The sequence below is a fragment of the Panthera tigris genome, chromosome A2 (genome assembly GCF_018350195.1).
Source record: "Panthera tigris isolate Pti1 chromosome A2, P.tigris_Pti1_mat1.1, whole genome shotgun sequence".
Lineage (NCBI taxonomy): Eukaryota > Metazoa > Chordata > Mammalia > Carnivora > Felidae > Panthera > Panthera tigris.
In genome coordinates, this window is record NC_056661.1 from 130,262,281 (window position 1) to 130,289,117 (window position 26,837).

The 26,837-nt window shown below is 39.2% G+C and overlaps 1 protein-coding gene across 1 annotated transcript in view; it reads right to left on the minus strand.

Moving 5' to 3' along the window:
• Positions 1-11,972, minus strand: part of TMEM168 (transmembrane protein 168) — a 32,717-nt gene extending 20,745 nt beyond the window's left edge. Inside the window, exons 1-2 of the mRNA XM_007089149.2 lie at positions 11,251-11,972; positions 5,221-6,477 (exon numbers count right to left, since the gene is read on the minus strand). Of these exons, the coding sequence (XP_007089211.1) occupies positions 5,221-6,348 (1,128 nt within the window). The 5' untranslated portion in view covers positions 6,349-6,477; positions 11,251-11,972. The remainder of the gene's footprint in view (positions 1-5,220; positions 6,478-11,250) is intronic.
• Positions 11,973-26,837: the final 14,865 nt, after the last annotated feature.

Below are 26,837 nucleotides of genomic sequence, written 5' to 3' on the forward strand. Positions count from 1 at the left end.
CAAGCAATCCACAATTTTAAAAGCTACCAAGACATGTTAACAGGTACTTCACCAAAGAAGACATAGTATAGTAAGCAAGCACAAGAAAAGATACTTAACATCAACAGTTACGGGGGTAACTGAAAATAAAACCACAATGAATTACCACCACACACCTATTAGAATGGTTAAAAAAAAACGGACAGACAATACCAAGCACCGGTTATTATGTGGAGCAACTGGAACTCCTATATACTGTGGGTGAGAATGCAAAATGGTACAGCTGCTGTGAAAACATTTTGATAATTTATTAAACATAATCCATGTTTATTTTATTTTTTTAAATATTTATTTTTGAGAGCCTGCACGCATGTGTGCGTGAGCAGGGGAGGGGCAGAGAGAGGGGGGACATAGGATCTGAGGCTGGCTCCGCACTGACAGCAGAGAGCCCGATGCGGGGCTCAAAATCATGAACTGTGAAATCATGATCTGAGCCGACCAAAATCAAGAGTCAGATGCTCAACCGACCAAGCCACCGTGGCAGCCCCATTATTCATATTTATGACATGACCCAGCAATCCCACACCAAGTAAAATAAAAATTTAGTTTAACAAAAAACCCTATGAATGTTTACAGCAACTTTTATATTAACCAAAAACTAATTTCAACATCAGTCAAGTGAGTAATGAATAAACTGTGAGATACCCATATAATGGAATACTGCTGCAATACAAAGGAATAAATATAATACAATACAAAGGAATAAATATAAACAACATAGATGAATCTATATGAATTATGCCAAGTGAAAGGAGCTAAATTCAAACAGCTATATACTGTATGATTTCATTATATGACATTCTGTGAAAGGAAAGCGTCTAAGGAGAGCAAACAGATCAGTGGTTGTCAACTCCTGGGGGTTGAGAAAGGGACAGACTACAAAGGGGCAGAAGGGAATTTTGGGGGGTAACTGAACTCCTCTATATTTTGACTGTGGTAGTGGTGGTCACAAAACTATATGTATTGGTCAAAACTGCAGAATTATACACTGAAAATGATGAATAATACTCTATGCAAATTTTTCCTTAACAGAAAAATTTTTATATTATAGCTAAGTAAAAGTAACAGAACCCAAAACTAACATGCAAAAAAGCTTAAAATAAGAAAAAGTGGCCAAGCCCATTTTTGGAAATTAGGGTCCAAGCTACAATTGTACTCCACTAGGAAGCTAAATCTCATGTTTTTGTTTGGTTTTACTCCTCTAGTAGTAAAATAACCACAGATTTGACTCCTAAAAAATATGCTTTAAAAAATTAACCTACTAGAAACTGTTTTATAAATTCCAAATGCTCCTAGGTCATTAACTCAATAAACCCCATCATCCTACATTTCCATCTGCTCCCTTTATTCTCTCAATATCTTTTTAACATTTTTAGACTATCCACCACATCAGAACACTATTCAACTCTACATCTCATCAACTTATTTCAAGATCTCTTTAAATTTTACTTCTCAACAAGATCTTAGGAGAAAATTGCTGTGCTAAAGGGAAGACTATCATCTTAGTCCAGGTGCTTATCTTTTGCTCCTAGCTACACTAGATTTCAAGCTACCTCTACTTTCACTGATCCTATCTTTGGCTGACCAATCTTCTCAAAAGGTTTCTTCCTTTTTTTTTTTTTTTTCCTCCTACACTGGGTCTGCCCCCACCCAATCAATGGAACTATTTTTTCAGTGGAAATTCACTAAAGGATATGAAAAAATGGGTTTGTATTATATTGTTACAAAGCTATCAGTATCAATATCATTTAGGAATGTTAAACATAGGTCAATTTTTAAAAAATAATTAAAATCTAAAGAATTTGATATAGGACTTAAAATTTACTTGGATTAACAATGATGTTATGCCAAAAGCGGTCCTGGCCTTATAAAACTCAAATTTTTTGCCTTTCACTATATAATTTTCTGATGCTTACATCAATCAAAAGGGTTAGAACTTCTATAAATCCAGTGGAGTGTTTCCTAAATTGTTTCACACAGAGGTTTATAGGTATGGTTGGGGGTACCTCTTAATGAAGGGTAGAGGCAAGATTTTCACAGTCAAGTAAGTGTGGAAATGTTTCTCTTTCTTCTAACATTTTTTCTCTGAGTATACTCATTAACATCTCACAGAACACTGGACAGAGCACGGTTTGGGAAATCTATACACAAAATACTAAATTAAGTTTAAAAAATTTAATTGCATCAAAGACACAATGCCTACATCATAGGCAGCAGTGACCAAATAGTAACTAATTGGGGAATGCAGACAAAACTCAGGTAGATGCATGTTGCTCTTAAATAGCTAAATTAATACCTTGTTACTCAATGGGTATACTTTTGATCAGGAGTTTCTGCATCACCTTTAATTTTTTCAAGCTCTTTCCCAAAATCAATTTCAATCTTCAGAATTTTAACAACATTCCCACATGATTTCAATGCATGTTAAAGGCTGAGAAGCACTGGCCTACAACAGGAGTTGGCAAACTTTCTGTAAAGAGCCAGAGAGTTAAAATTTTAGGTTTTATGAGCTATGAGGTCTGTATTGTAACTATTCAACTAGGCTGTTTATTATAATGATAAAAAGGTCTAGAAAGATATAGTAATTAAAGATGAATATAGATACCTTAGAACAGAATCCCAAAATACATAAAGAAATGACAGAATTGAAAGGATAAACCCACAGTTTGGCAATTATACTGAGGATTTTCAATATCCCTCTCTCAATACTGATGGAATCAGACAAAAAATCAACAAAGATGTAGATAGAGAAGAATAACAACCAACTTAACCTAGCTGGTATTTATAGAACCCTCTACCCAATAACAGCAGAATACTCATTCTTTTCAAGTGAACATGGTGTTTTCTCCAGAATCAAACACATGCCAGGTCACAAAACAAGTCTTAATAAAAGACTAAAATCATACAAACTATGTTCTCCCATCACGTGTAATTAAATTAGAAATTAATAACCAAGAAACGTGGGAAATCCCTCAGATATCGCAATATCAGACAACCAATTTTTAAATAACCCAAAGGTCAAAGAGTAAATTTTAAGGGAAATTAGAAAATACCTTGTGAGACAGCCTAGTACTAGTAGAAGGTCACACACATAGATCAATGGAACAAAAAAGAGAGCTCAAAAATAAAGCCTTACATTTATATTTCATTGATTTTGGTCAAAGGCACCAAGGCAATTCAACAGAGGAAAGGATAGTCTTTTCCTAGAATAATTAGAAAGCCCTATTAAAAAAAATTAGATCCTTACGTCATACCATAGACAAAAATTACTGCCATATGGATCATGCACCTAAATATCAAAGCTAAAACAATACAATCATTAAAGAAAACTAATTTATAGAAGAAAATCTTTGTGACCTAGGGTTGACCAAAGACTTCTTAGATAGAGTACTAAAAGCACAGTCCATAAAGAGAAAGCTGGTAAATTGTTCTTCATAAAATTTAAAAGTTGTACTCTTCAAAATGTGTCATTAAGAAAAAAAGATAAGTCACACACTGGGAGAAAACATTTACAAATCATAGATTTCTTAAAAAAGGACTTGTATGCAGAATATAAAAAGAACCCTTAAAACTCAATCATAAGAGAAATAACTCAATTTACAATGGGCAAAAGATTTGAATAGATACTTCAACAACAAAGACAAGTGAATGACTAATACATTAAATGATGCTCAACATATTAGTCATTAGAGACATGCAAATTAAAGCCACAAAGATACCACTCCACCCTAAATTGAGAAGCAGTCTCAAGTAATTCAACTTTAAAAAAGAGTAGAATGGAAGGAGAGAATATGGAAATTGATTCTCTCAAAATCATTTTTGCTGACATAGTCTTTGGAAAGCTTTTGCGTACCTCCAGTGGTACACATACTACTGATATAAGAAGACCACTGGTATAAGAAAACAAGAAAGGTACAGTGACTTACAAAATAATTGGTTAGCAGGATTTGATGATCTGGAAAGGTGTCAAGCATGAATGAGCCTGACTTCAAAACAAAAACAAAAACAAAAACAAAAACAAAAACAAAGTAGTTAGCGCTGGAAGGGTGGAAAAGGAGCTAACCTGATAGAGGGTAGGGAAAGGAAGTAGAACTCTTTAGGAATTTCTGACATTATCCTCCATCATCATCATCACGATCATGGTTCTAATAGTCCCCTGCACTGGCAAATGAGGAAGATGGTCTCAGGCAACACCCACAATGTTTTTATCATTTAGTTGACTTCCACACTGGCTCCCTGCCCTAGCCCACACTTGACAAAAAGGTACCATGCCCAGGCAAGTCTCTACATCCCCCTTTAAACACTCACATCCAAAAATCACTCTGTAGCAACTGCAGCGAAGAAGAAAATTGCACCAAGTACAGGTGACCTTCCTTTTTATCCTACATCCTAATCTGATGTACTCAAACTACAGCATTTCTCACTGTAATAATCATTTATATGCCTGCCTCTTCCCTCTCCCATTAGACATTGTGACTTCTTTCAGACAGAGACCTTGAGATCTTCAGCAACCTGTAGAGTATCTGACATACACTGCAGTCAATAAATGTTCAAAGAACGGAAGACTAGGCTTGTTAATATTATAAACTCCAACCATGCAATTTGAGTATCCTTGTCTACAAAAGACCTTTTTATTTTTTTTTAACATCATGGGCAGCAAAAAAGAAACCCATTTTTTCTTTCTTAGGAATGTTATATAGCTAATCACCTTTTACTTAAATAGGAAATGGCTTTATACATATAAAAAAAAAAATGTGTTGTAGTAAAAGGACCAGGAGCTAGTTAACATGGTTAAGGCTAGTACCAGTGACTCTGGATATGTCTTCAATGGCTTTCAGTTTCTTCAGGCGTGAAATGAAAGGATTAAAGTGCAATCTCTAAGCACCCTTCAAATGTTAATATTCTAAAGATCTTTATCAGTGTTTAAAAACAATTAGAAGGTAGGAGGCGTGTCACTTGCTGAGTATTCCTAACATCTTGGTACCTCTCTGCTAAAGAACAAACTAAATTATACTGTCTATTCATTCAGTACTTCAATTCCATGAACAAAAATAAGCACCAGGAAAAAGAGTCTCCTTTTGAAAAGGACATGACTTTTGAATTCTAATAATTTAGCTCTTGAAGGATTTAACCACACATCATAGGTACTGACATAATAAACCAAACTATATATACACTTACCTGCCAGGAAACTGCTCCTAAAATTGCTGTTGCAAGAAGACTAAAAAAAACTAACTGTTCTGAAATTAAGCAAAAGTGACGCATCCCTTTGGATGCCATGATTCTATCAAGGCTATTGTTATCCACCCTGTGGGTAAAATACACTTTATGGCAGTCATTTAACTTGGTATGGAATCCCCAAAGAGTTAAGAGAAAAATAATATGGCAAATCATCCAGAAAATGCCAAAAATGGAAAAGCCTGGTATTACAAAATACCAGAGGTGAGTGTCTCTAAGTTTAAATGCTGAAAGAATAAAAAAGGTAAGCTCAATCATTCCAATGAAAACAACTGAAAGTCTTCTGCATATTCTTCCACGGTACAAAAAGGGTTTCCACCTTTCAGTCACTGAAAGTCCGCTAAAATAGATGTCAAGGAAAGGGTCGGTTATCAGGCAGATAAAAAAACATGCAAAAGCAATTGGATTTTTGGGAGTTTCCAATGAGGAGAAAAATAACAAGACTGCAAAAATAACTAAGTTTGGAATAGCTAAGAAAGACTTCATTCTCAGGTCAATAATCAGCATGGCCAAAGCTACGACAAGTAAAATGACACTCAGAGACTTCTCCACCAACATAGTTGTGCTGGCAATAGCAAATCCAACAAGTTCCAGAAATTCAACTGTGGTTAGTAAAGTGGGTCGATGACGGACATACCCAGAAATTCTCTCCACCAAAGCGCATAATATCCTTAATACTATGGAAGTTAGAAGCAAATATTTGGTTGATTCTTCTTTCACATCATTTTTAAAGGATGAATTGTCAAGAAAACATAGGAGGCCAAGCAAGAATCCAAACCAAAGATTCGAGAGACTTAAACTTGCCGCTTCCATTGAAAAATAATAATAGAGTATGCTGGCAATTCCAAGAACAAAAAGACCAAGAATAAAAATTACCAAAATTAAGGAATTTGCTGTTTTTTCCCATCTTACATAAAGACCTAGGCATATAGCAACCAGTAAGTTGATTCTGGCTAAATAGCCAAGATAACGCACTGAAGAATGCATATTCACTTCTCTGTTTACTTCTTCCAGTCTTGTCATTGCTAAATAGAGACAATGACTAAAGCAGTAACGCAGTGATTTACACATGTAATCTGGCAATTTGGGCTTTCTCCCCACGTTTCAAAAATTATCTGCTTGTATTTCATCCAGCAAATCCAATGTATCCGTAACTCCTATTTCCGCATTTCCTCTGGTGGAATTTTTGTTTATAGTGATCTAAAACGAAAAAAATATATATGTCAGTGTTAATTTTATATAATTCACCCTTTCCACCTATCTTCTTTGTAAAAAATAATAAATGAAATATACAGTTTCTTCTGAAACCCAGTTTTAAATTTGACTTGCATGTATCTTAATGGTAACTGTCTCTGGTTTAAAAATTCACTTTATTCAAACCAAAATGGCAGTGCTTTCTACTTAACATATGCTAAGACTGTATGACTAAATCACCACCAATGAAACTGTTTTTCCAGAGACTAAGCCATTCTTGCTTCAATATTTGATTTTTCAACTACAGGCAAATATGAGATATTCAACCTGGCTTAGGTTGTAGCAGATGGATTTGGCACAATCACAGGCTACTCAGCAGCTAAAAAGAATGATGGACTTCATCCTCATCTTTAATTTGAAAGGCACTAATACCCAATAATAGCAACCATTACTATCTGCCTAAAATCCTCTACATCTTTTTACAAGGCAGCTCTAACATGCTATAAAATCTTAGTCTTTACATTGTTTAACGAATATACTTATTAGAAGTAAAGTATTAAAATTAGTCCCTAAAGTTAATCTGTAATTTTCCCTGTAGTTTTGTCTCTACTAAATTACTTGGATTATCAAACCTCCTTTCTAAATCTAGATACTATCTCTGTAGCAAACCAATTCCTGAACTTTCTAGTTAAAATTGTCAACTTGAAATGCTAACCAATATTTATTGTAAATTAAAAATCTTATAATTTTACTTTTAAAAAGTTAACAATTATTTGTGAAAGGACCCAGATAATTATTTCAATCTTTGAGTGCCCCCCAAAAGTTGTACTTAAAGCATGACAGTGGTCAAAAATGCTTTAACTATCTGCCAGATAACTGTTCAAATTTTCTACTACACTGTTTCAAAAGAACTGATCCATTCAACAGTTCACGGTCACATTAAATATCCATGGAGAACCCAACTGGATAAAAATTTTAAAAAATGACTTGTTTGTGATCAGCTTATTTATACTTTCTTAATAGGACACTAAAAGACCTGACAGAAACATAAGATAACCTGGAATTAATGTTAATTATCCATTTGGCTGGAGAAGAATGTCAATGAGTGACAATCTTACAGTCTCTGGGATGTTCCAAGTACTATTACTAATTCCACTTCTTACTAATTCTACTTCATCAAGTATATTTTTTACAGATAATCCTATTTAAGTATTCTGATTTTCCTCAATTACATTTTCATCCAATCATTTCTTACTTATGATACCATACACACTAAAGAAAATGTCTTCCTCTGTTTGGAAGGACAAAACCTTATTTTGGTTTTACCTTTTTTCCCCTAAGCTTAAGACACTGAAAAAAATCTAGAATACATTGTATTTTTTTAACATCACTCCTGTATGTTATATAATCATTCAGTGACTATGTTGGCATATGTATCCTCAGTTGATGGTACAGTCTGGGCTTAGACAACTGAACACTGCTGGAGAAAAAAAACAAAAAATTACACACCAGGCTAAATGGATGCCACTCAAATCACTCTTCCATTCTCTGTGACTATCATCCTCTCTTCTTCTAGTCAAATCTCTGACACCCATTTCTCACTGCATTCTCACTATATGACTGCCTCCGACAGAGGTGTCTGAAGAGAGCTTACTTGGGTTTCCAACCCTACAAACCCATGTCTAACCTACATCTCCTGATACAAGAAAAGAAGGATGTCCCTTCCCTATATAAGGGTAAATCTTTCAGCCATATTAGATATGTTTTTCCCTCTACCTCTTCCAGAACTTGTCTCCTCTCTCTCCAAACTCCCACTCTTATCCATTAGCACTTAAAAGAGCTTTGCAAATGTCTGAGTTTATTTGAGAGACAGTGAGAGTATATGCGCACAGGGGAGGGGCAGAGAGAGAATTCCAAGCAGACTCAGCCCTGTCAGCGCTGAGCCGGATGAAGGGGTCGAACCCATGAATTGTGAGATCATGACCTGAGCAGAAATCAAGAATCGGATGCTTAACCCACTGAGCTACCCCGGGGCTCTGCAAAGCTCTTTTTAAAAATAACACTGGGGTGGGGGGCCTGGTTGGCTCAGTTAGTCCAGCGTCTGACTCTTGATTTCAGCTCGGTCATGATCTCATGGTTTGTTGGTTCGAGCCCCTCGTCGGCTATGTGCTGACAGCTCAGAGCCTGGAGCCTGCTTCGGATTCTGTGTCTCCTTCTCTCTCTGCCCCTCCCTCGCCTGTACTCTGTCTCTCTCTCTCTCTCTCTCTCTCTCTCTCAAAAATAAATAGAACATTAAAAAGTAATAATAATAATACCGGGGCGCCTGGGTGGCTTAGCCAGTTAAGCACCCGACTCTTAAGTTCAGCTCAGGTCATGATCTCAGGTTCATGGGATAGAGCACCTCGTGGGACTCCATGCTGACAGTGCAGAGCCTGCTTGGGATTCTCTCTCCCTCTGTCGCTGCCCCTCCCCCTCTTCCAAAAATAAACTACTTAAAAAAAAATACCAAAACCCAGAAACAATAGAAACAATCCTCACTCATCCCCATCTTCTCTTCCAAGTTTAGTCTTCTGTCCTCTTGACAGATGTTATTTGATTGCTGCACTTCTCCCACCACTAAACAATGGTTCCCACTATACAACAAATTGCTCTGCCAAATTCTAAAATGAGCGGTAAGCTCCTAAAATCAATGCGTACTTTTCACTTATTATCCTGCACTTTTTTCAAACAACCTTTGACATTGCTGACTCCTCTCAATTTCTGAAACCTGTCCGCCCTTTAGCTTTCAAATACTAAACTCCAGATTTTCTTCCTAACCCATTGATCTTTCCTTCTAGGTCTTCTTGCAGACTCTTCATTCTCAATCCATCCTTTGGCTATTCAATCCCAAGTTTAGGCTTTTCTCTCACTATATACTTTCTATGAGCAATCTCATCTATTTCCATGTTTCAATTATTCTCTCTCCCTAATTACACACATATATTAATCTATGTGATAGAAATAAAAGCACCAACTCTGTTTGCTCTTAGAGTAAAACCTAGAAAAAAAGGTAAACGTAAATTGTACCCATAAATCCATATCGTAGAATTTACGCAACCACACTGCCAAAATCACCATGGCAGCATATTTTTAAATGGCTAGTTTACACAGTCTTTCCATATTCTGACCTTCTTCAAAAGACAAGCTGGCTGAATCAGAGAGTAAAGCAACAAAGCATCACAATCTTTTCAACTTGTCTGCGATTAGTTGATTCAATGAGAAATTACTTGACAGATAAAAATGGAGAAGAGTCAATTTGCATAGAGGAAGTTCACTAATAACTCCCAGAGCCTATTTTATAAAACACACATACTACTCTAACCCTCCTCTCCTTCACCGCCGATATTTAATCCTCACCAAGTCTTATCCTTCTTCCTATACACATCTTAAATGTTTCTACTTCTTTCCATCCCCAAAGTCAAAATCCCAATTTTGGCCACCATTGTCTCATGCTTAAATATCTCCCTGTATCTACTCTTGCCTGCTCCAAGAAGCATCCCTTTTAAAACCAAAAATTTGTTAGGTCACTCTGTTATGTAAAACCTGCCAATGGCTTCCCATCATCTTAACCAAAAAAGTCTACATTCCTTAAAATGCCTTATAATACTCGCCATATTAGCTGTGAATAACTTTCTTGCCTCATCTCTTACCACTCTTCCTCTTGAACTTTGTATTCCAGCCACGCTGACCTTTCAGTTCTGTACTACACCACTGCTATTCCCTCTTCAAGTATACTCCTTTCCCTCCTCCTATCCCCAACCCAGTCCTCACACCTGGCTCACTCCTACTGTTCAGGTGTAACTTAAATCATTTTCTTACTGAGATCACCCCTGACCCATTCATATGATCCCTGCACTTCCTCTATAATAGCAGAATACTGATCATCATTTAGTATCTGCATTCCCTATTAGATCACAAGGTCTCTGAAAGTTTGTCTTTATTACTGTGTACCCGTGTCTGGCAGAAATTTGGAATCAAGTAGGTATTCAACAAATACCTGAAGAAATAAAGTCTAATACAGAAATAACTATAATAACAATGCTAGTTATTGGACACTTACTAATACACAAAGAGAATAAAGAAGTTGTCCAATATCCCACGGCTCATAAGCAGTAGAGCTAAGGGAGATTCCATAAATGTTTGGAATTACTCTATCCTTCGCTGAATTCATCCAAATTCCTCCAAACCAGTTAGTTCTCTTCCATGTCCTCCCTCTAGGGAATGGCTCACTAGAGTCAAAGCCACACTTTAACATTTGCATCAGCTTTGGACTCAGAAACTATTTCTGTCCCATCTAGGGGGAAGCTTCAAAAGCTCAAAGAACCATACTGAACAGCCAGGGGCGGGGAATTCCAGAGCTTTGCTTCTATGAATTCATGTTAACTCTTTGGGCCCATTAAATACGAGAAGAATGGCACCTTAAATATTAAATCTCTCAGTACTGGGGCAGCAACAGCAATTCTTCCAGAAAGAGCCCGCCTGTTCTCTACCACCTCTCTACTTTGGGAGAAGGCAACCACAACTGCGGACCCAGCTGACTGGTTAATCACGGAGGATAAGGAAAGGCACACCCCACCTTCCACCCTCCGACCCCCACCGTCAACTACTCCCGGGGCAGTTAATGGCAATCCCGGCCCCAAGAGACCGGCTGGGCGGAGCTTGGGGCTCGAACTATGCAGAGCCCTGGGCGGTGTCTGTGCTCAGGTCTCGCCACCCCGCTGTTCACCCGGACCCCCCTACCTGACTCGGCCGCCGCCACCAATGCTCTCTCAACCCACGGAGTCGGCTCTGGGGCCAACACAGAAAAGGGAGGGTCCTTGGGGCTGAGCCTGAGACTCGGAACGGGAAGGTGGCACGCCGGGAGCGGGAGGAGGGGGGTCGAGGGCCTGAGGCCACACGCACTAGTACAGGCCAGTCTCGATGGAAACTTTCTCCGTTACCGGCCGGGCCGCGGCCGCCATGTTCCTGCCGCCGAATCCGCGACGGTACGGAACGCCGCCGGGGTCAAACCGGGCGGCGCGCTTCCTCCCTGAGGCCCGGCCCCCCTCCCCGCCCAAACCCACCGCGCCACAGCCGTCCCAGGTGCGTCCGGCCCTGCACTGGCGCACACACCCCACCTAGGGTGCTGGCCGAGTCCAGCGTCCTTCGTCTTCTGGGACTTGGAATCGGCCGCGAACCGGGAGTGGGAAGACCACAAAGGATCATGTAAACCGTGCCTATGAAGCCTCTAGGCCGCCGCCTCGGGCTGGACCGAAACTGGGGCCGGACGGGCGGGACGGCCACACGTGGGCTGTAAATACCGCAGGAGGCTTTGCTGTTCTTTAGTATTTGGCATAATCCATGGCTTTGTGTCTGCTGACCGGCAAAAGGCAAGCTCCTTAGGCTCGCCTTCAAAGCCCTTCTCGCCTCCTCTCCTAATTAAGACCCCTTTTAAATCACCGCCTGTGTCTTTACGCCACCGACAACGCTGAGCTCCCCCCCCTCCTCCTCCCCCTCCCCCCATTCGTCCTCCTGTCCCTTACATGTTCACCAACCTCTCTTCCTAAAAGCCAGTAAAACGCCCAGGCCTGTTACAGGCAGCGCTTTACAACAGCTGTGGACCCGACGGTTTGGGGATTTGGATCCTGGTTCCCCTTCTCTATGCGCAACCTCAGTTTCTCTGATTAAATAAATAGTAACTGAACCTTCGTTGCAAAGGTGTTGTGAATGTACAGGGAAACTATATTTTTTCTGGCAGAAGGTAGGCCCTTAAAAAGTATGAATTACTCTTCCCTAAGAATAGCCCTTCCTGCCGGCCTTCTCTCCCTCCCATCATTTTCTACTCCTTGTAGCTCTTAGGTCAGTTAATCTCTCTGAACCCCAGTTTTCTCATGTGTTAATGGGATACTAATAATATCCACCTTACAGGGTTGTCATAGGGATTAAATGAGAAGATACATGTAGAAAAATCCCTTACAATCTTTAGATGTTTTATATCCTTTAGGATAAAGCTCAGAATCTTTCAACAAGTTCTGTAGTCTGGCTCTAATCCTTCAACAAATTCTGTAGTCTGGCTCTTTTTTACCTCCGGCTTGACATCACAGAACACTCCCTCAGTTGTCTGCACCCCAGCATGCTTTCATTTCCTCTGGGACATGTCCAGTTTTACTCACCATTAAACCCACCCAATGTAGTAGTGCCTGATACATAGTTGGTACATAACTATTTGTAAAGTAATAGTACACAGTAGGACTTCAATCACTAGTTCTCTCCCACTTATTTTCTGTTAGTGTCGTCTGTTCCTATATCTGCTAATAGAATGTGAATTTCTTCATTTTTATTTAATAGATGTTGGGGGTCAAGGTGGGCAGCACATCTATAGTGATGAAGCACTCTCAGGCTCAGATTCCTCATATGCACATGAAAAGTGTGAGATTGTGTCCAGACTCCTGTGTAACTCTAAATGCAATCGCTAGCCATCTCCCAAATCTGTAACTCTGGCTCTCTGGAGAACAAGTGTTCTAATAGGGAAAGATATGATACAATAGGCAGTGAAGGAAAGGTTAGTACCTGAGGTCCCCGGGTGGGGAAAAACACGTATTTTGGAACAATACTGGGAGGGTCTGATTACAACAAACCGCCTCAGACGTTAAGGTCCCTCTTAAGAATGTAACAGACACCACCTGCTCCCACTCAGGTTTCCCTCAGGAACCTGACAAAAGACCTGACTAAAAATATCTAGACAATAAAATGTGTGACCCACAAGGAAGCATATGGCCATCGACCACACCTCATACAATGGAAACAAGCCAATTAGGTATGGACAACCCAGCACCTAGAGTTGTCTAGCCTGTAAGAGTATGACCTGAGAAGGAATGAGGGGGAAGGGAAGGCGGCGATGACCAAAACCCTTGCCTATAGTCGCAGGTATTTACTTTCTAAGTCCCCCTCACTGCATAGAGCGTTTCCATACTATTCTTCCTTTCTGATCTTATACTCCAGTAAACTTTTGCCTGCTGGTCATTTTGTGTCCACCTCTACATTCTTCAAAGTAGCAAGACAACGAACCCCCACTCCGTCTTGAGGTAAAAAAAAACTCCTGCCACAGTGTCCATATTGCCAACTACCTGCTAGATGTTTCTTCTTGAATACATTGCCATCACTTCTAACTCAGTTTACCTTTAGTGGACATTTATTTATACATATGTATATTGTTTTTTTGTTTTGCATTCCCACCATCTGAACTCCCCACTTGAGGAGTCTAGTAGTAGCTGAAACTGAAATGCCACATACTTGTTCTACCAATCATGTGTACCAGCTGGGAGCTATGGACTCAAAAAGGCAACCATGGCGCACCTGGGTGGCTCAGTAGCTTGAGCATCAGACTCTTGATCTCCGCTCAGGTCATGATCTCACGGTTCATGAGTTTGAGCCCCACGTTGGGCTCTTGGCTGACAGCATGGAGCCTGCTTTGGGATTCTCTCTCTTGCTCTCTTTTTCTGCCTCTCCCCTGCTTGCATGTTCTCTCAAAACAAATAAATAATTAAAAGAAAAAAAAAAAGCAAACAGAAAGCCGTGCTTCCGGGGTAACTGGAGGAGTGTGGCAAGGGAGGCTCCCGAGGCAGTAGGGAGAGTGTTTCTGGTGGTTGACATCCAGTGTTCAGGATGAGTGGCATCAGTAATTCAAGATGCCTGTGTGCCTACAGCAACTCTAGAGCCCTCTCCCATCAGTTCAGTGCTCTGTTATTATTGGTTGTAGACTCTGACCATGCAGGTCCAAGGCTTCGTTTCTAGAAACCCTCTGAGCTACCCAGTATCCTCTAATAAATTTCTTTTCTGCTTAAATCAGCCACAGCTGTTTCCTGTTCCTTAGCACTAAGACTCCTCATTAAAACACTGCTTTTTCATCTTCCTCAAAGATGATCCACAGCCTTGTGACCTTGAAACTATCTTTGATGCTTGTTATCTTGTCGGTATACTTTAGAATACTTCAGTGAGATATGTATGTGTTTGAGAGTTAACTTTAATCTGCACACTCCAGGGTGGGTAATTAGCATTTGAAAGACTAATCAGGCATCTTCACTCTAACGCTGGCTGCTCAAGTGCTTCCACCATCACTGTTAATCTGCACTAGAGGTATGTTAATGAACATAAAAGATTATAAATAATTTTTCATTGTGGAAAGAACAGGTGTTCAGGATATGTGGCTGGCTAGCATACTGAGCAGGTACTTCTGTTCCTGCCTCAATGTAGCATGTGGAAGAGTCTTCTGAATATAGCACCCTAACAGCCTTCAGAATGGCTCCCTGGGTCTAGAACGCTGTTTAGTACTTTGGCACAAAATATTTTTTGTGTAGTGTTGTGTGTGTGTGTGTGTGTGTGCTTGCTTGTTGATGCATATTTATCTGTGTAGTTGCATGAAGTCTGAGACTTGCTTTCACTATAGGACACGACCTATTAGTAAACCAGAGGGTAGTAACTCTCATCAGTCTTCCGTTGTTGAAGGCTGCCAGTACTAAAAAAGAACCTCACAATTGTGAAGGCCAAGTGTTTTTTGTTTTCATTCACTACATTTCTTGCATTTATCATTTCTTTTCAAAGTCCACTGCCACTACCATAGTTGAAGTCCTAACCCTGAATTACTTCAGTAACTTCTGTGGTTTGTCATCCTGACGTCAGCCTCATCCAGCCTCTAATCCATCACACTGACTGATATTCTCAGAGCACCGTTCTGTGTCACTTTTTAGATTAAAACCAATGATTTCTACAGGCTACAGAATAAAGTCCAAACTCCTTAGCCTGGCACCTGAGGCCCTCCAGAGCATGAACTAAACACCCCTTTGCCGGGTACTATTTGTCCCCAAATTATAAATATTAGGGTCAGTTCCTGACATCTAGCACATCCACAGCCAAACACCTGGATATAAAGCAGCCACCTGGGTACCATTTCAGTGACAGGAGATCTCAAGCTGCGGTTACTGATGGCAGTGTAATTATCCTAATAGCAGGAACATCCATTCTCCAACACTTGTTTCTATGCAGGCAAGGTCTGTGTGCTCCAGGCCAAAGATTTCGCCCAGAGGAATTATTTCAGACTAGGAACAGCTGTTGAAAATATCTTTTAAAAATCAAGGAAAGGAGGGAAGGTGGCACCTGTGGCAGAGAAATGGATGGTTGTATCTTTCTCAGTCCTCTGTGGCAGAGAGTCACAGATAAGTCCTACATTATTTCTTCCTATGTTCTCTCTTGTTTTCCTCCTAGTTCTTCCAACTCTTCAATTCTGTTCCAGAGTTGAACGAACTCAACATCTCCCTAGATGATCTGCTGGGTCTACTCCCTTGATATATCTCTGTAACACTTTGAGATTACACAGTGCTTTCACCTCTATCATATAATTTGATTTCTATAAATCTAAATGAAGTAATCATCTTCATCATCATGTTATATGTAAAATAAACAAGGTCCAGAGAAACTACACCGACCCAGGGCAGGCACTTAAACTTCAGTCTTTTGGCTTCAAGTTCTAGGATATCAAATGCAGCTATCTAAATATCATTTCCTTTTGTGGGTGAAGGCAGGTATTTCAGTCTCATTATTTCTGTAAACAGCAGGAAAGGGTTACAGTGTTCAGCCTGGCATACACCTTAGAATCATCTTGAAGATATTTATTCATTTATTTATGTATTTATTTATTCATTTACTTACGTACTTTTTAATGTTTTATTTATTTATTTTTAAAAACATTTATTTTATTTTATTTTATTTTATTTTTATTATTTTTTTAACATGAAATTTATTGTCAATTGGATTCCATACAACACCCCGTGCTCATCCCCAACAGGTGCCCTCCTCAATACCCATCACCCACCCTCCCCTCCCTTCCCCCCCCCCCCCCCATCAACCCTCAGTTCTCAGTTTTTAAGAGTCTCTTATGTTTTGGTTCCCTCCCTCTCTAACCTTTTTTTTTCCTTCCCCTCCCCCATGGTCTTCTGTTAAGTTTCTCAGGATCCACATAAGAGTGAAAACATATGGTATCTGTCTTTCTCTATATGGCTTATTTCAATTAGGATAACATTCTCCAGCTCCATCCACATTGCGACAAAAGGACAGATTTCATTCTTTCTCACTGCCATGTAGTATTCTATTGTGTACATAACCACAACTTCTTTATCCATTTATCAGTTGATGGACATTTAGGCTCTTTCCATAATTTGGCTATTGGTTGAAAGTGCTGCTATAAACTTTGGGGTATAAGTGCCCCTATGCATCAGCACTCCTGTATCCCTTGGGTAAATTCCTAGCAGTGCTATTGCTGGGTCATAGTGTAGATCTATTTTTAATTGTTTAAGGAACCTCCACACTGTTTTCCAGAGCAGCTGCACCAGTTTACAATCCCACCAACAGTGCAAGAGGGTTCCCATTTCTCCACATCCTCACCAGCATCTATAGTCTCCTGGTTTGTTCATTTTGGCCACTCTGGCATGAGGTGGTATCTGAGTGTGGTTTTGATTTGTATTTCCCTGATGAGGAGTGACGTTGAGCATCTTCTCATGTGCCTGTTGGCCATCTGGATGTCTTCTTTAGGGAAGTGTCTATTCATGTCTTCTGCCCACTTCTTCACTTCATTATTTCTTTTACAGGTGTGGAGTTTGGTGAGTTCTTTATAGATTTTGGATACTAGCCCTTTGTCCGATATGTCGTTTGCAAATACCTTTTCCCATTCCGTTGGTTGCCTTTTAGTTTTGTTGATTGCTTCCTTTGCAGTGCAGAAGTTTTTATCTTCATGAGGTCCCAATAGTTCATTTTTGCTTTTAATTCCCTTGCCTTTGGAGATGTGTCAAGTAAGAAATTGCTACGGCTGAGGTCAGAGAGGTTTTTTTCCTGCTTTCTCCTCTAGAGTTTTGATGGTTTCCTGTCTCACATTCAGGTCCTTTATCCATTTTTAGTTTATTTTTGTGAATGGTGTAAGAAAGTGGTCTAGTTTTATTCTTCTTCATGTTGCTGTCCAGTTCTCCCAGCACCATTTGTTAGAGACTGTCTTTTTTCCATTGGATATTCTTTCCTGCTTTGTCAAAGATTAGTTGACCATACTTTTGTGGGTCCAATTCTGGAGTCTCCTTTCCATTGGTCTAAGTGTCTGTTTTTGTGCCACTACCATGCTGTCTTGATGATTACAGCTTTGTAGTAGAGCCTAAAGTCTGGGATTGTGATGTCTCCCGCTTTGGTCTTCTTCAAAATTACCTTGGCTATTCGGGGTCTTTTGTGGTTCCATACAAATTTTAGGATTGCTTGTTCTAGCTTTGAGAAGAATGCTGGTGCAATTTTGATTGGGACTGAATAGAATGTGTAGATAGCTTTGGGTCGTATTGCCATTTTAATAATATTTATTCTTCCAATCCATGAGCATGGAATGTTTTTCCATTTCTTTATATCTTCTTCAATTTCCTTCTTAAGCTTTCTATAGTTTTCAGCATATAGATCTTTTACAGGTTTATTCCTAGGTATTTTATGCTTCTTGGTGCAATTGTGAATGGGATCAGTTTCTTTATTTGTCTTTATTTTACTTCATTATTAGTGTATAAGAGTGCAATTGATTTCTGTACATTGATTTTGTATCCTGCGACTTTGCTGAATTCTTGTATCAGTTCTAGCAGACTTTCGGTGGAGTCTATTGGGTTTTCCATGTATAATATCATGTCATCTGAAAAAATTGAAAGCTTGACTTCTTCTTTGCCAATTTTGATGCCTTTTATTTCCTTTTGGTGTCTGATTATTGATGCTAGAACTTCCAACACTATGTTAAACAACAGCGGTGAGAGTGGACATCTGTCGTGTTCCTGATCTCAGGGAAAAAGCTCTCAGTTTTTCCCCGTTGAGGATGATGTTAGCTGTGGGCTTTTCATAAATGGCTTTTATGATCTTTAAGTATGTTCCTTCTATCCTGACTTTCTCAAGGGTTTTTATTAAGAAAGGATGCTGAATTTTGTCAAATGCTTTTTCTGCATCGATTGACAGAATCATATGGTTCTTATCTTTTCTTTTAGTAATGTGATGTATCACATTGATTGATTTGCGAATGTTGAACCTGTCCTGCAGCCCAGGAATGAATCCCACTTGATCATGGTGAATACTTCTTTTTATATGCTGTTGAATTGGATTTGCTATTATCTTATTGAGAATTTTTGCATCCATATTCATCAGGGATATTGGCCTGTAGTTCTCTTTTTTTGCTGGGTCTCTGTCTGGTTTGGGAATCAATGTAATGTTGGCTTCATAGAATGAATCTGGAAGTTTTCTTTCCCTTTCTATTTTCTGGAACAGCTTGAGAAGGATAGGTATTATCTCTGCTTTAAACGTCTGGTAGAATTCCCCAGGGAAGCCATTTGGTCCTGGGCTCTTATTTGTTGGGAGATTTTTGATAACTGATTCAATTTCTTTGCTGGTTATGGGTCTGTTCAAGTTTTCTATTTCTTCCTATTTGAGTTTGGGAAGTGTGTGGGTGCTTAGGAATTTGTCCATTTCTTCCAGGTTGTCCAGTTTGTAGGCATATAATTTTTCATCGTATTCCCTGATAATTGCTTGTATTTCTGAGGGATTGGTTGCAATAATTCCATTTTCATTCATGATTTGGATCTGAATATCTGTTTGGATCCTCTCCCTTTTCTTTTTGAGAAGCCTGGCTAGAGGTTTATGAATTTTGTTAACTTTTTTCAGAAAACCAACTCTTGGTTTCATTGATCTGTTCTATAGTTTTTTTAGATTCTATATTGTTTATTTCTGCTCTGATCTTTATTATTTATCTTCTTCTTCTAGGATTGGGTGTCTTTGCTGTTCTGCTTCTAGTTCCTTTAGGTATGCTATTAGATTTTTTATTGGGGATTTTTCTTGTTTCTTGAGATAGGCCTGGATTGCAATGTATTTTCCTCTCAGGACTGCCTTCGCTGCATCCCATAGCATTTGGATTGTTGTATTTTCATTTTCATTTGTTTCCATATATTTTTTAATTTCTTCTCTAATTGCCTGGTTGACCCACTCATTCTTTAGTAGGGTATTCTTTAACCTCCATGCTTTTGGAGGTTTTCCAGACTTTTTCCTGTGGTTGATTTCAAGTTTCATAACATTGTGGTCTGAAAGTGTGCATGGTATGATCTGAATTCTTTTATACTTATGAAGGGCTGTTTTGTGACCCAGTATGTGATCTATCTTGGAGAATATTCCATGTGCACTTGAGAAGAAAGTATATTCTGTTGCTTGGGGATGCAAAGTTCTAAATATATGTGTCAAGTCCATCTGATCCAATGTGTCATTCAGAGCCCTTGTGTCTTTATTGATCCCGTGTCTAGATGATCTATCCGTTGCTGTGAGTGGAGTATTAAGGTCCCCTGCAAGTACCACATTCTTATCAATAAGTTTGCTTATGTTTGTGATTAATTGTTTTATATATTTGCGGGCTTCCATATTCAGTGCATAGACATTTATAATTATTAGCTCTTCCTGATGGATAGACCCTGTAATTGTTATATAATGCCCTTCTTCATCTCTTGTTACAGCCTTTAATTTAAAGTCTAGTTTGTCTGATCTAAGTATGGCTAGTCCAGCTTTCTTTTGACTTCCAGTAGCATGACAGATAGTTCTCCGTCCCCTCACTTTCAATCTGAAGGTGTCCTCAGGTCTAAAATGAGTCTCTTGTAGACAGCAAATAGATGGGTCTTGCTTTTTTATCCATTCTGATACCCTATGTCTTTTGGTTGGAGCATTTAGTCCATTTACATTCAGTGTTATTGTTGAAAGATATGGGTTTAGCGTCATTGTGATGTATGTAGGTTTCATGCTTGTAGTGATGTCTCTGGTACTTTGTGGTCCTTGCAACATTTCACTCAGCGTCCCCTTTAGGATCTCTTGTAGGGCTGCTTTAGCTGTGATGAATTCCTTCAGTTTTTGTTTGGGAAAACCTTTGTCTCTCCTTCTATTCTGAATGACAGACTTGCTCGATAAAGGATTCTCGGCTGCATGTTTTTTCTGTTCATCACATTGAAGATTTCTTGCCATTCCTTTCTAGCTGCCAAGTTTCAGTAGATAGGTCTGCCACTAGTCTTATGGGTCTCCCTTTGTAAGTTACAGCCTGTCTATCCCTAGTTTCTTTCAGAATTTTCTCTTTATCCTTGTATTTTGCCAGTTTAACTATGATAGGTCATGCAGAAGATTGATTCAAGTTATGTCTGAAGGGAGTTCTCTGTGCCTCTTGGATTTCAATGCCTTTTTCCTTCCCCAGATCAGGGAAGTTCTCAGCTATGATTTGTTCAAGTACACCTTCAGCCCCTTTCTCTCTCTCTTCCCCTTCTGGAATTCCTATTATATGGATATTTTTCCGTTTGATTGCATCACTTAGTTCTCTAATTCTCCCCTCATACTCCTGGATTTTTTTATCTCTCTTTTTCTCAGCTTCCTCTCCTTCCATAATTTTATCTTCTAATTCACCTATTCTCTCCTCTGTCTCTTCAATCCTTGCTGTGGTCGCCTCCATTTTATTTTGCACCTCATTTATAGCATTTGTTAGCTCCTCATGACTATTTTTCAGTCCCTTAATCTCTGTAGCAATAGATTCTCTGCTGTCCTCTATGCTTTTTTCAAGGCCAGCGATTAATTTTATGACTATTAGTATAAATTCTTGTTCCATTATGTTGCTTAAATCATTTTTGATCAATTTCTTAGCTGTCGCTACTTCCTGGAGTTTCTCTTGAGGAGAGTTCTTCCGCTTTGTCATTTTGGGTTGTCCCTGGGGTGGTGCCAAACTGCAGGGCACTTCAGGAAACCCTGTGCTATCTGGAGTAACTTGTGTCGGTGGGCGGGGCCGCAGTCAGACACGATGTCTGTCCCCAGCCCACCACTGGGGCCACAGTCAGACTGGTGTGTACCTTATCTTCCCCTCTCCCAGGGGTAGGACTCTGGGATACTTGCACACTTCCAGGCTTGTGGTGCTGCTTTGATGGAATCTGGCGTATTAGCCAGGGTGCATCTGCAAGGTGCACAGGGGCGGGAGGTGCAGGCCTAGCTAGCTTTGCTATTGGTGGTCCCCTGCAGGGGGGGTGGGGGGTTGGGGGGAGTTGGGGGGTGGGGGCGTGGGGAGGAGGCCCTGCAACACTGGGAGGGAGGCAGGCCTGTCGGAGTGATGGATCCACAGAAGCACAGCGTTGGGTGTTTGGGCGGTGCAGGCAAGTTTGGTGAGGGGAACTGGTTCCCTTTGGGATTATGGCTGGGGGATTGGCGAGGGGGATGGAGCTTGCCAGGGCCTTTGTTCCCCGCCAAGCTGAGCTCTGTCTTCCAGGGCTTAACACCTCTCCCACCCGGTGTCCTCTTGCCCTCCCACTCCCAGCAGAGCTGTTGACTTATAACATTCCAGATGTTAAGTCCCGCTGGCTGTCAGAACTCACGGAGTCTGGCCCCTCCACTTTTGCAAACCAGACTTCGGGGGGCTCTGCCTTGCCGGGCGGGCTGCCCCTCCACCACCCTGGCACCCTCCTGCCAGTCTGTGTATCGCACACCACCTCTCTGCCCTTCCTACCCTCTTCTGTGAGCTTCTTGTCTATACTTGGCTCCGGAGAGTCTGTTCTGCTAGTCTTCCAGCGGTTTTCTGGGTTATTTAGGCAGATGTGGGTGGAATCTAAGTGATCAGCAGGACAAGGTGAGCCCAACGTCCTCCTACACTGCCATCTTCCCTGGGAAGTCATGTCTTATTTATTTTTGAGAGACATAGAGACAGAGCGCCAGCAGAGGAGGATTACAGAGGGAGAGGGAGACACAGAAACCGAAGCAGGCACCAGATTTTGAGCTATCAGCACAGAGCCTGATGCAGGGCTCAAACTCAAGAACCGTGAGATCATGATCCCAGCTGATGTCAGACACCCAACCGACTGAGCCACCCAGGTGCCCCAAACAGAGTTTTTTTTTTTTAATTTAATTTTAAAATATTTGAGAGACAGAGAGAACCAGTGGGGGAGGGGCAGATAGAGGAGGACAGAGGATTCCAAGCAGGCTCTGTGCTGACAGCAGACAGCCTGATGCAGGGTTCAAGATCGTGACCCGAGCTGAAGTCTAACACTTAAGCAACTGAGCTACCCAGTTGAGCTACCCCACATCATCTTGAAGATTTTTAATCTATACCAATACCCAGGCCCAACCCAGATCAATTAAGTCAGTCTCCTCTGGAGTGAGTGCCAGGTAGATGGTGTGTTTTATTAAAGACTTTCCCTGCCCTCCTCCTTGCCTCTCTCCCTAGTGATTCTAATGTAAAGCAAGGGTTGAGAACCACTGGGTTATTATCTCCATCTGTGTAGTGGTTCTACAGGTGTGGTCCCTAGACCAGATGCATCAGCATCACCTGGGAACTAGTTAGAAATCCAAATTATCAGGCCCCACCCCAGATCTACAGAATCAGAAACTCTAAGGGTAGAGCCCAGATTTTAGGATGTATGTATTACAAAGCTGAATAACCATGGCTTAATACCAGTTTATTTCTCTCACATAAAAAGTCTAGAAGTAGGTGTTCTAGAGCAGATATGGTGCTTCTTGGTGTCAAAGATCCTAATTCCTTCTCTCTTGTTCCCCTTCCACTCAGAACATGGTTTTCTTTCTCACAGTGCAAGATGTCTGCTTAATTTCTGGCTGTCGCTTCTGAATTCCAGTAACAGAAAGGAGGAAGTACAAGAGGCAAATGTACTCCCCTCACCCCTACATTAATGACACTTCTCGGAAGTTACATGAAACACTTCAGCTTATATCACACTGTCCAGTATTGAGTATTTATAGAATCTGGGAAAAGTAGTAAGTTTTGGGGTGGCCATATGCCTGTGTAAAAATCAGAGTTCTCTTTTTGAGAAGAAGAAAGAATGATGGATGACAACAAGCCATGTTTGCCAGAGCTTAACTACACTTTTTCTTACATCCCAAATTCTTAAATCAGATAATAAATGTCATTATTATTGTCTGAACCCTTTTGCACTTATTGCATTAGCATTTACACTGTGTTAAGAATGGCAAATATTGCATCATATGGCTGAGCCATGATTTAGTTAACCTTTTCCTTAATCTTGGAAAATTTATAATGTTTTTGATTTTTGTTATCAAATTCTATAACTTTGACTCATTGCACTTGTGGTATATTACATTTCTGACCATCCTTTTGGAATAGATTCCTAGATAGGTTAACTAATATGAACATTTTTAAGACTCTTAATTCATACCACTGATTTTCTTACCAGAAAGAAACATTTTGTGGTCCCACTGTCAGTTAGTTAACTACATTTTTGTCAGCAGAGAGTTTTGTCTTTAAATTTTTTTCTTGCTAGTATTTCTTCAAAGTTTCGAAAATAATGCATTTTCATTACATAGATTCTTGTAATCTAAAGATGATGGTAAAAAGTCTAGCGCCAATTTGATTCCCATTCTTTTGTAGGTAAATTGTTTTCTCTCTTAGCTTTAGGAAACTATCTTTATCCTAAATCTGAAATTTTGTGTGCTGTTGTTTAGGAAAACCCTATATGTTTATTTAGCAATCCTTTTTTTTATTGAAGTATTCAATTGAAGTATTCTAATCATTCTTAAATTCTGGAAAAAGTTCATTATTTTTTTCAGTGTTTCCTTTCTTTCATTTTTTTGTCTATTCTCTTATATGGAAACTCCTATTTCTAAGATACATTTGAGCTATATCTAATATTAATGTTTCTTTCATATTTTTTTACATCTTTATTTGTGCTCTTTTCTGGAAGAATTCTTCAGTTTAATCTTACAGCTACTAATTTACTTCTTAAGCAATTTTTAAAAAGTTTTCCTAGGCCTCTGTTTTTTCTTTTTCTTTCTTTCTTTGAAAAAAATCTTTCAAATAATCTGTTATCCTTTAATGATCTCTTTCTTATTTTATGGCATTTTTCTCCTTTGAGGATATTAAACAGACATGTTTTAACTTGTGTTCTGAATGCTCATTTTTCTTAAAAGCTTATTTATTTTGAGAGAGAGAGAGTGGAGAAGGGACAGACAGAGAGGGAGAAAGAATCCCAAGCAGACTCCACACTGTCAGCATGGAGCCTGACACAGGGCTTGAACCCATGAACTGTGATCATGACCTGCACTGAAATCAAGAGTTGGACATTTAGCCGACTAAGCCTCCCAGGTGCCCCGAATGCTGTTTTTTTTTAAAGGTTGGCTCCACGCCCAATGTGAGGCTCAAACTCATGACCTGAGATCAAGAGTCAGATGCTCACACAGACTGAGCCAGTCGGGTGCCCCACAAATGCTTACTTTATTCCGTATCACCAGTTTCCAAGTTCTTCCATTTGTTAGATTCATCATCCTTCATCGTGTTGACTTTCTCCAAGTCTTGCGTGGCCCCAGCAGCTTCTTGCTGTGGTTTCAGAGTCTTCCTGGCTTAGACTTTGAGGCTGAAAAAGTTTTCCTTATTTTCTGTACTTAAAGAGGGATTATAGTTCTCGGGAGACCTTCTAATGTTCAGGGCAACTCTACTTATATTAATGATTTAAAACATATTTCCTATTATTTCTCTGGACTCAGTGTAGGAAGAGGCTATTATTACATATGCTGAATAGGCCTTCTTGAATTTTGTTTTATATTTTCTGAGTATTACTTTATAGGAGATATATTCCATTAAAAAAATTGGCCATCTCACTACATTTTTTAATATTAACCACTTTTTTCTAAAAATAATGATCATTTATTTGCTTTCCATTTGTGATACTTTTCACTTTTGAATCCAGCTTTAAAGTATTGTGTAATAATTTTTGTTTAAGTAAGTGGTGAAAGTAGGTCTTGTTAGCATGTTCCTAACATTAATGGAAACAATTGTAGTATTTTCACTATTAAGCATAATCTTGATGGTTATTTTAAAGGGAATATTTAAAGAATATATTCTTTCATTCTTATTTAACATTGTGTGTTTTATTTCACATATTGGTTTTGAATTCAAATTCTTTTTAAGGGTCTTTTGAGATGTTCATATGGTTTTCCTTCATTGATGCACTATGCTATGTTAACCTCTGATGCACTCATATGTTAACCTCATATCGACTACTACTATTTATCTATCTTTATAATTCTGGAATAATCCTGATTGACCTTTTTGTGAACTATTAAATTCAATATTCAATATTTTATTTTGGATATTGATATATTTTTTAGTGAGAAGTGTACATGGTTTTGTTTTGTAGTATTATCTTTTTAGGTTTTGGTATAAGTGGTATATTTGTTCTATTTAACAAACTGGATAGCTGTCTCTCTCTCTCTCTTCTATTTTGTGTAGCAGGTTATTTGGTGTGGAAATCATCTTTTCTTTAAGTTTGAAGGAACTAAATCCTGAAGCATGTGGATCTGGAGGTGGTTTGTTTTTTGAAGGATAATTCTTTGATATCATAACATATTCTATGCTCATTGGTCTTTCAAATTTTTATTCTTTCTTGAGTTTCTTTTAGTAACTGATATGTTTTCAAAATAGGGACCCGTGAATCAAAATTTTCTGTTAGTTTAAAAAGTATCCCCTATCAGTTCATATTTTTAACTTATGGATTTAATTTTTAAGAAGCTATTTGATATCTTTTATTTTTCTGTTCCCCATATACTTTTCCAAAATATCTCATCCGAAATGTTCCACTGGTTTATTCTCCTCTCTGCCTCACTCCTTGGCTTAGCTGTTTGATATTTTTTATGAGAAGCAGTAGAGGGTAGCGGGTAGGACTGAGAGTTCTGGGGCTAGACTGTCTGAGTTGGATTCTATCTGTAATTCTGTCCCATGTGTAAAATGGAAGTAGTATTCACAGGGCTGCTATGAGGATTAAATGAGTTAATATATGTCAAGTATTTGGAACAATGCCGGACACTTAGTAAGTTCTTGGTTGTTAGCCATTTTCATTTTTATACAGATCAGTATAGCCTCTCAGGGCTTCATTCAGTTTTCCCCTTCTCTAATTTTTCAGATCAGCTGCTTAATTAATACCCAGAGCTCAGCACAGTGCCAGAAACCTTGTTAGGAAACAGAGGGAAGGAAGGCTACAAATACTCAAAATATAATATCCTTTCTTTTACTTTGTCGCATCTAATTATAAAAACAAAGACAAAACAATAATTTTTGACTCTTATAAGTGAAGAAATGTAGTTCAGCTTTGCCTTTCTCCTACTTATCCAATGGTTACTTTCCCACATATCCTAAGAATGTAATAGTTTTCTTTGAATTTTGTAGTACTTTTTATGAAAATTATTTATTCTGTACTTATGTGGATTTATTCCCTTTCAGTGTTCGCTACCTTTCCTTTCATTCCAGAACCCAAATTATATCTGGCTAAGAA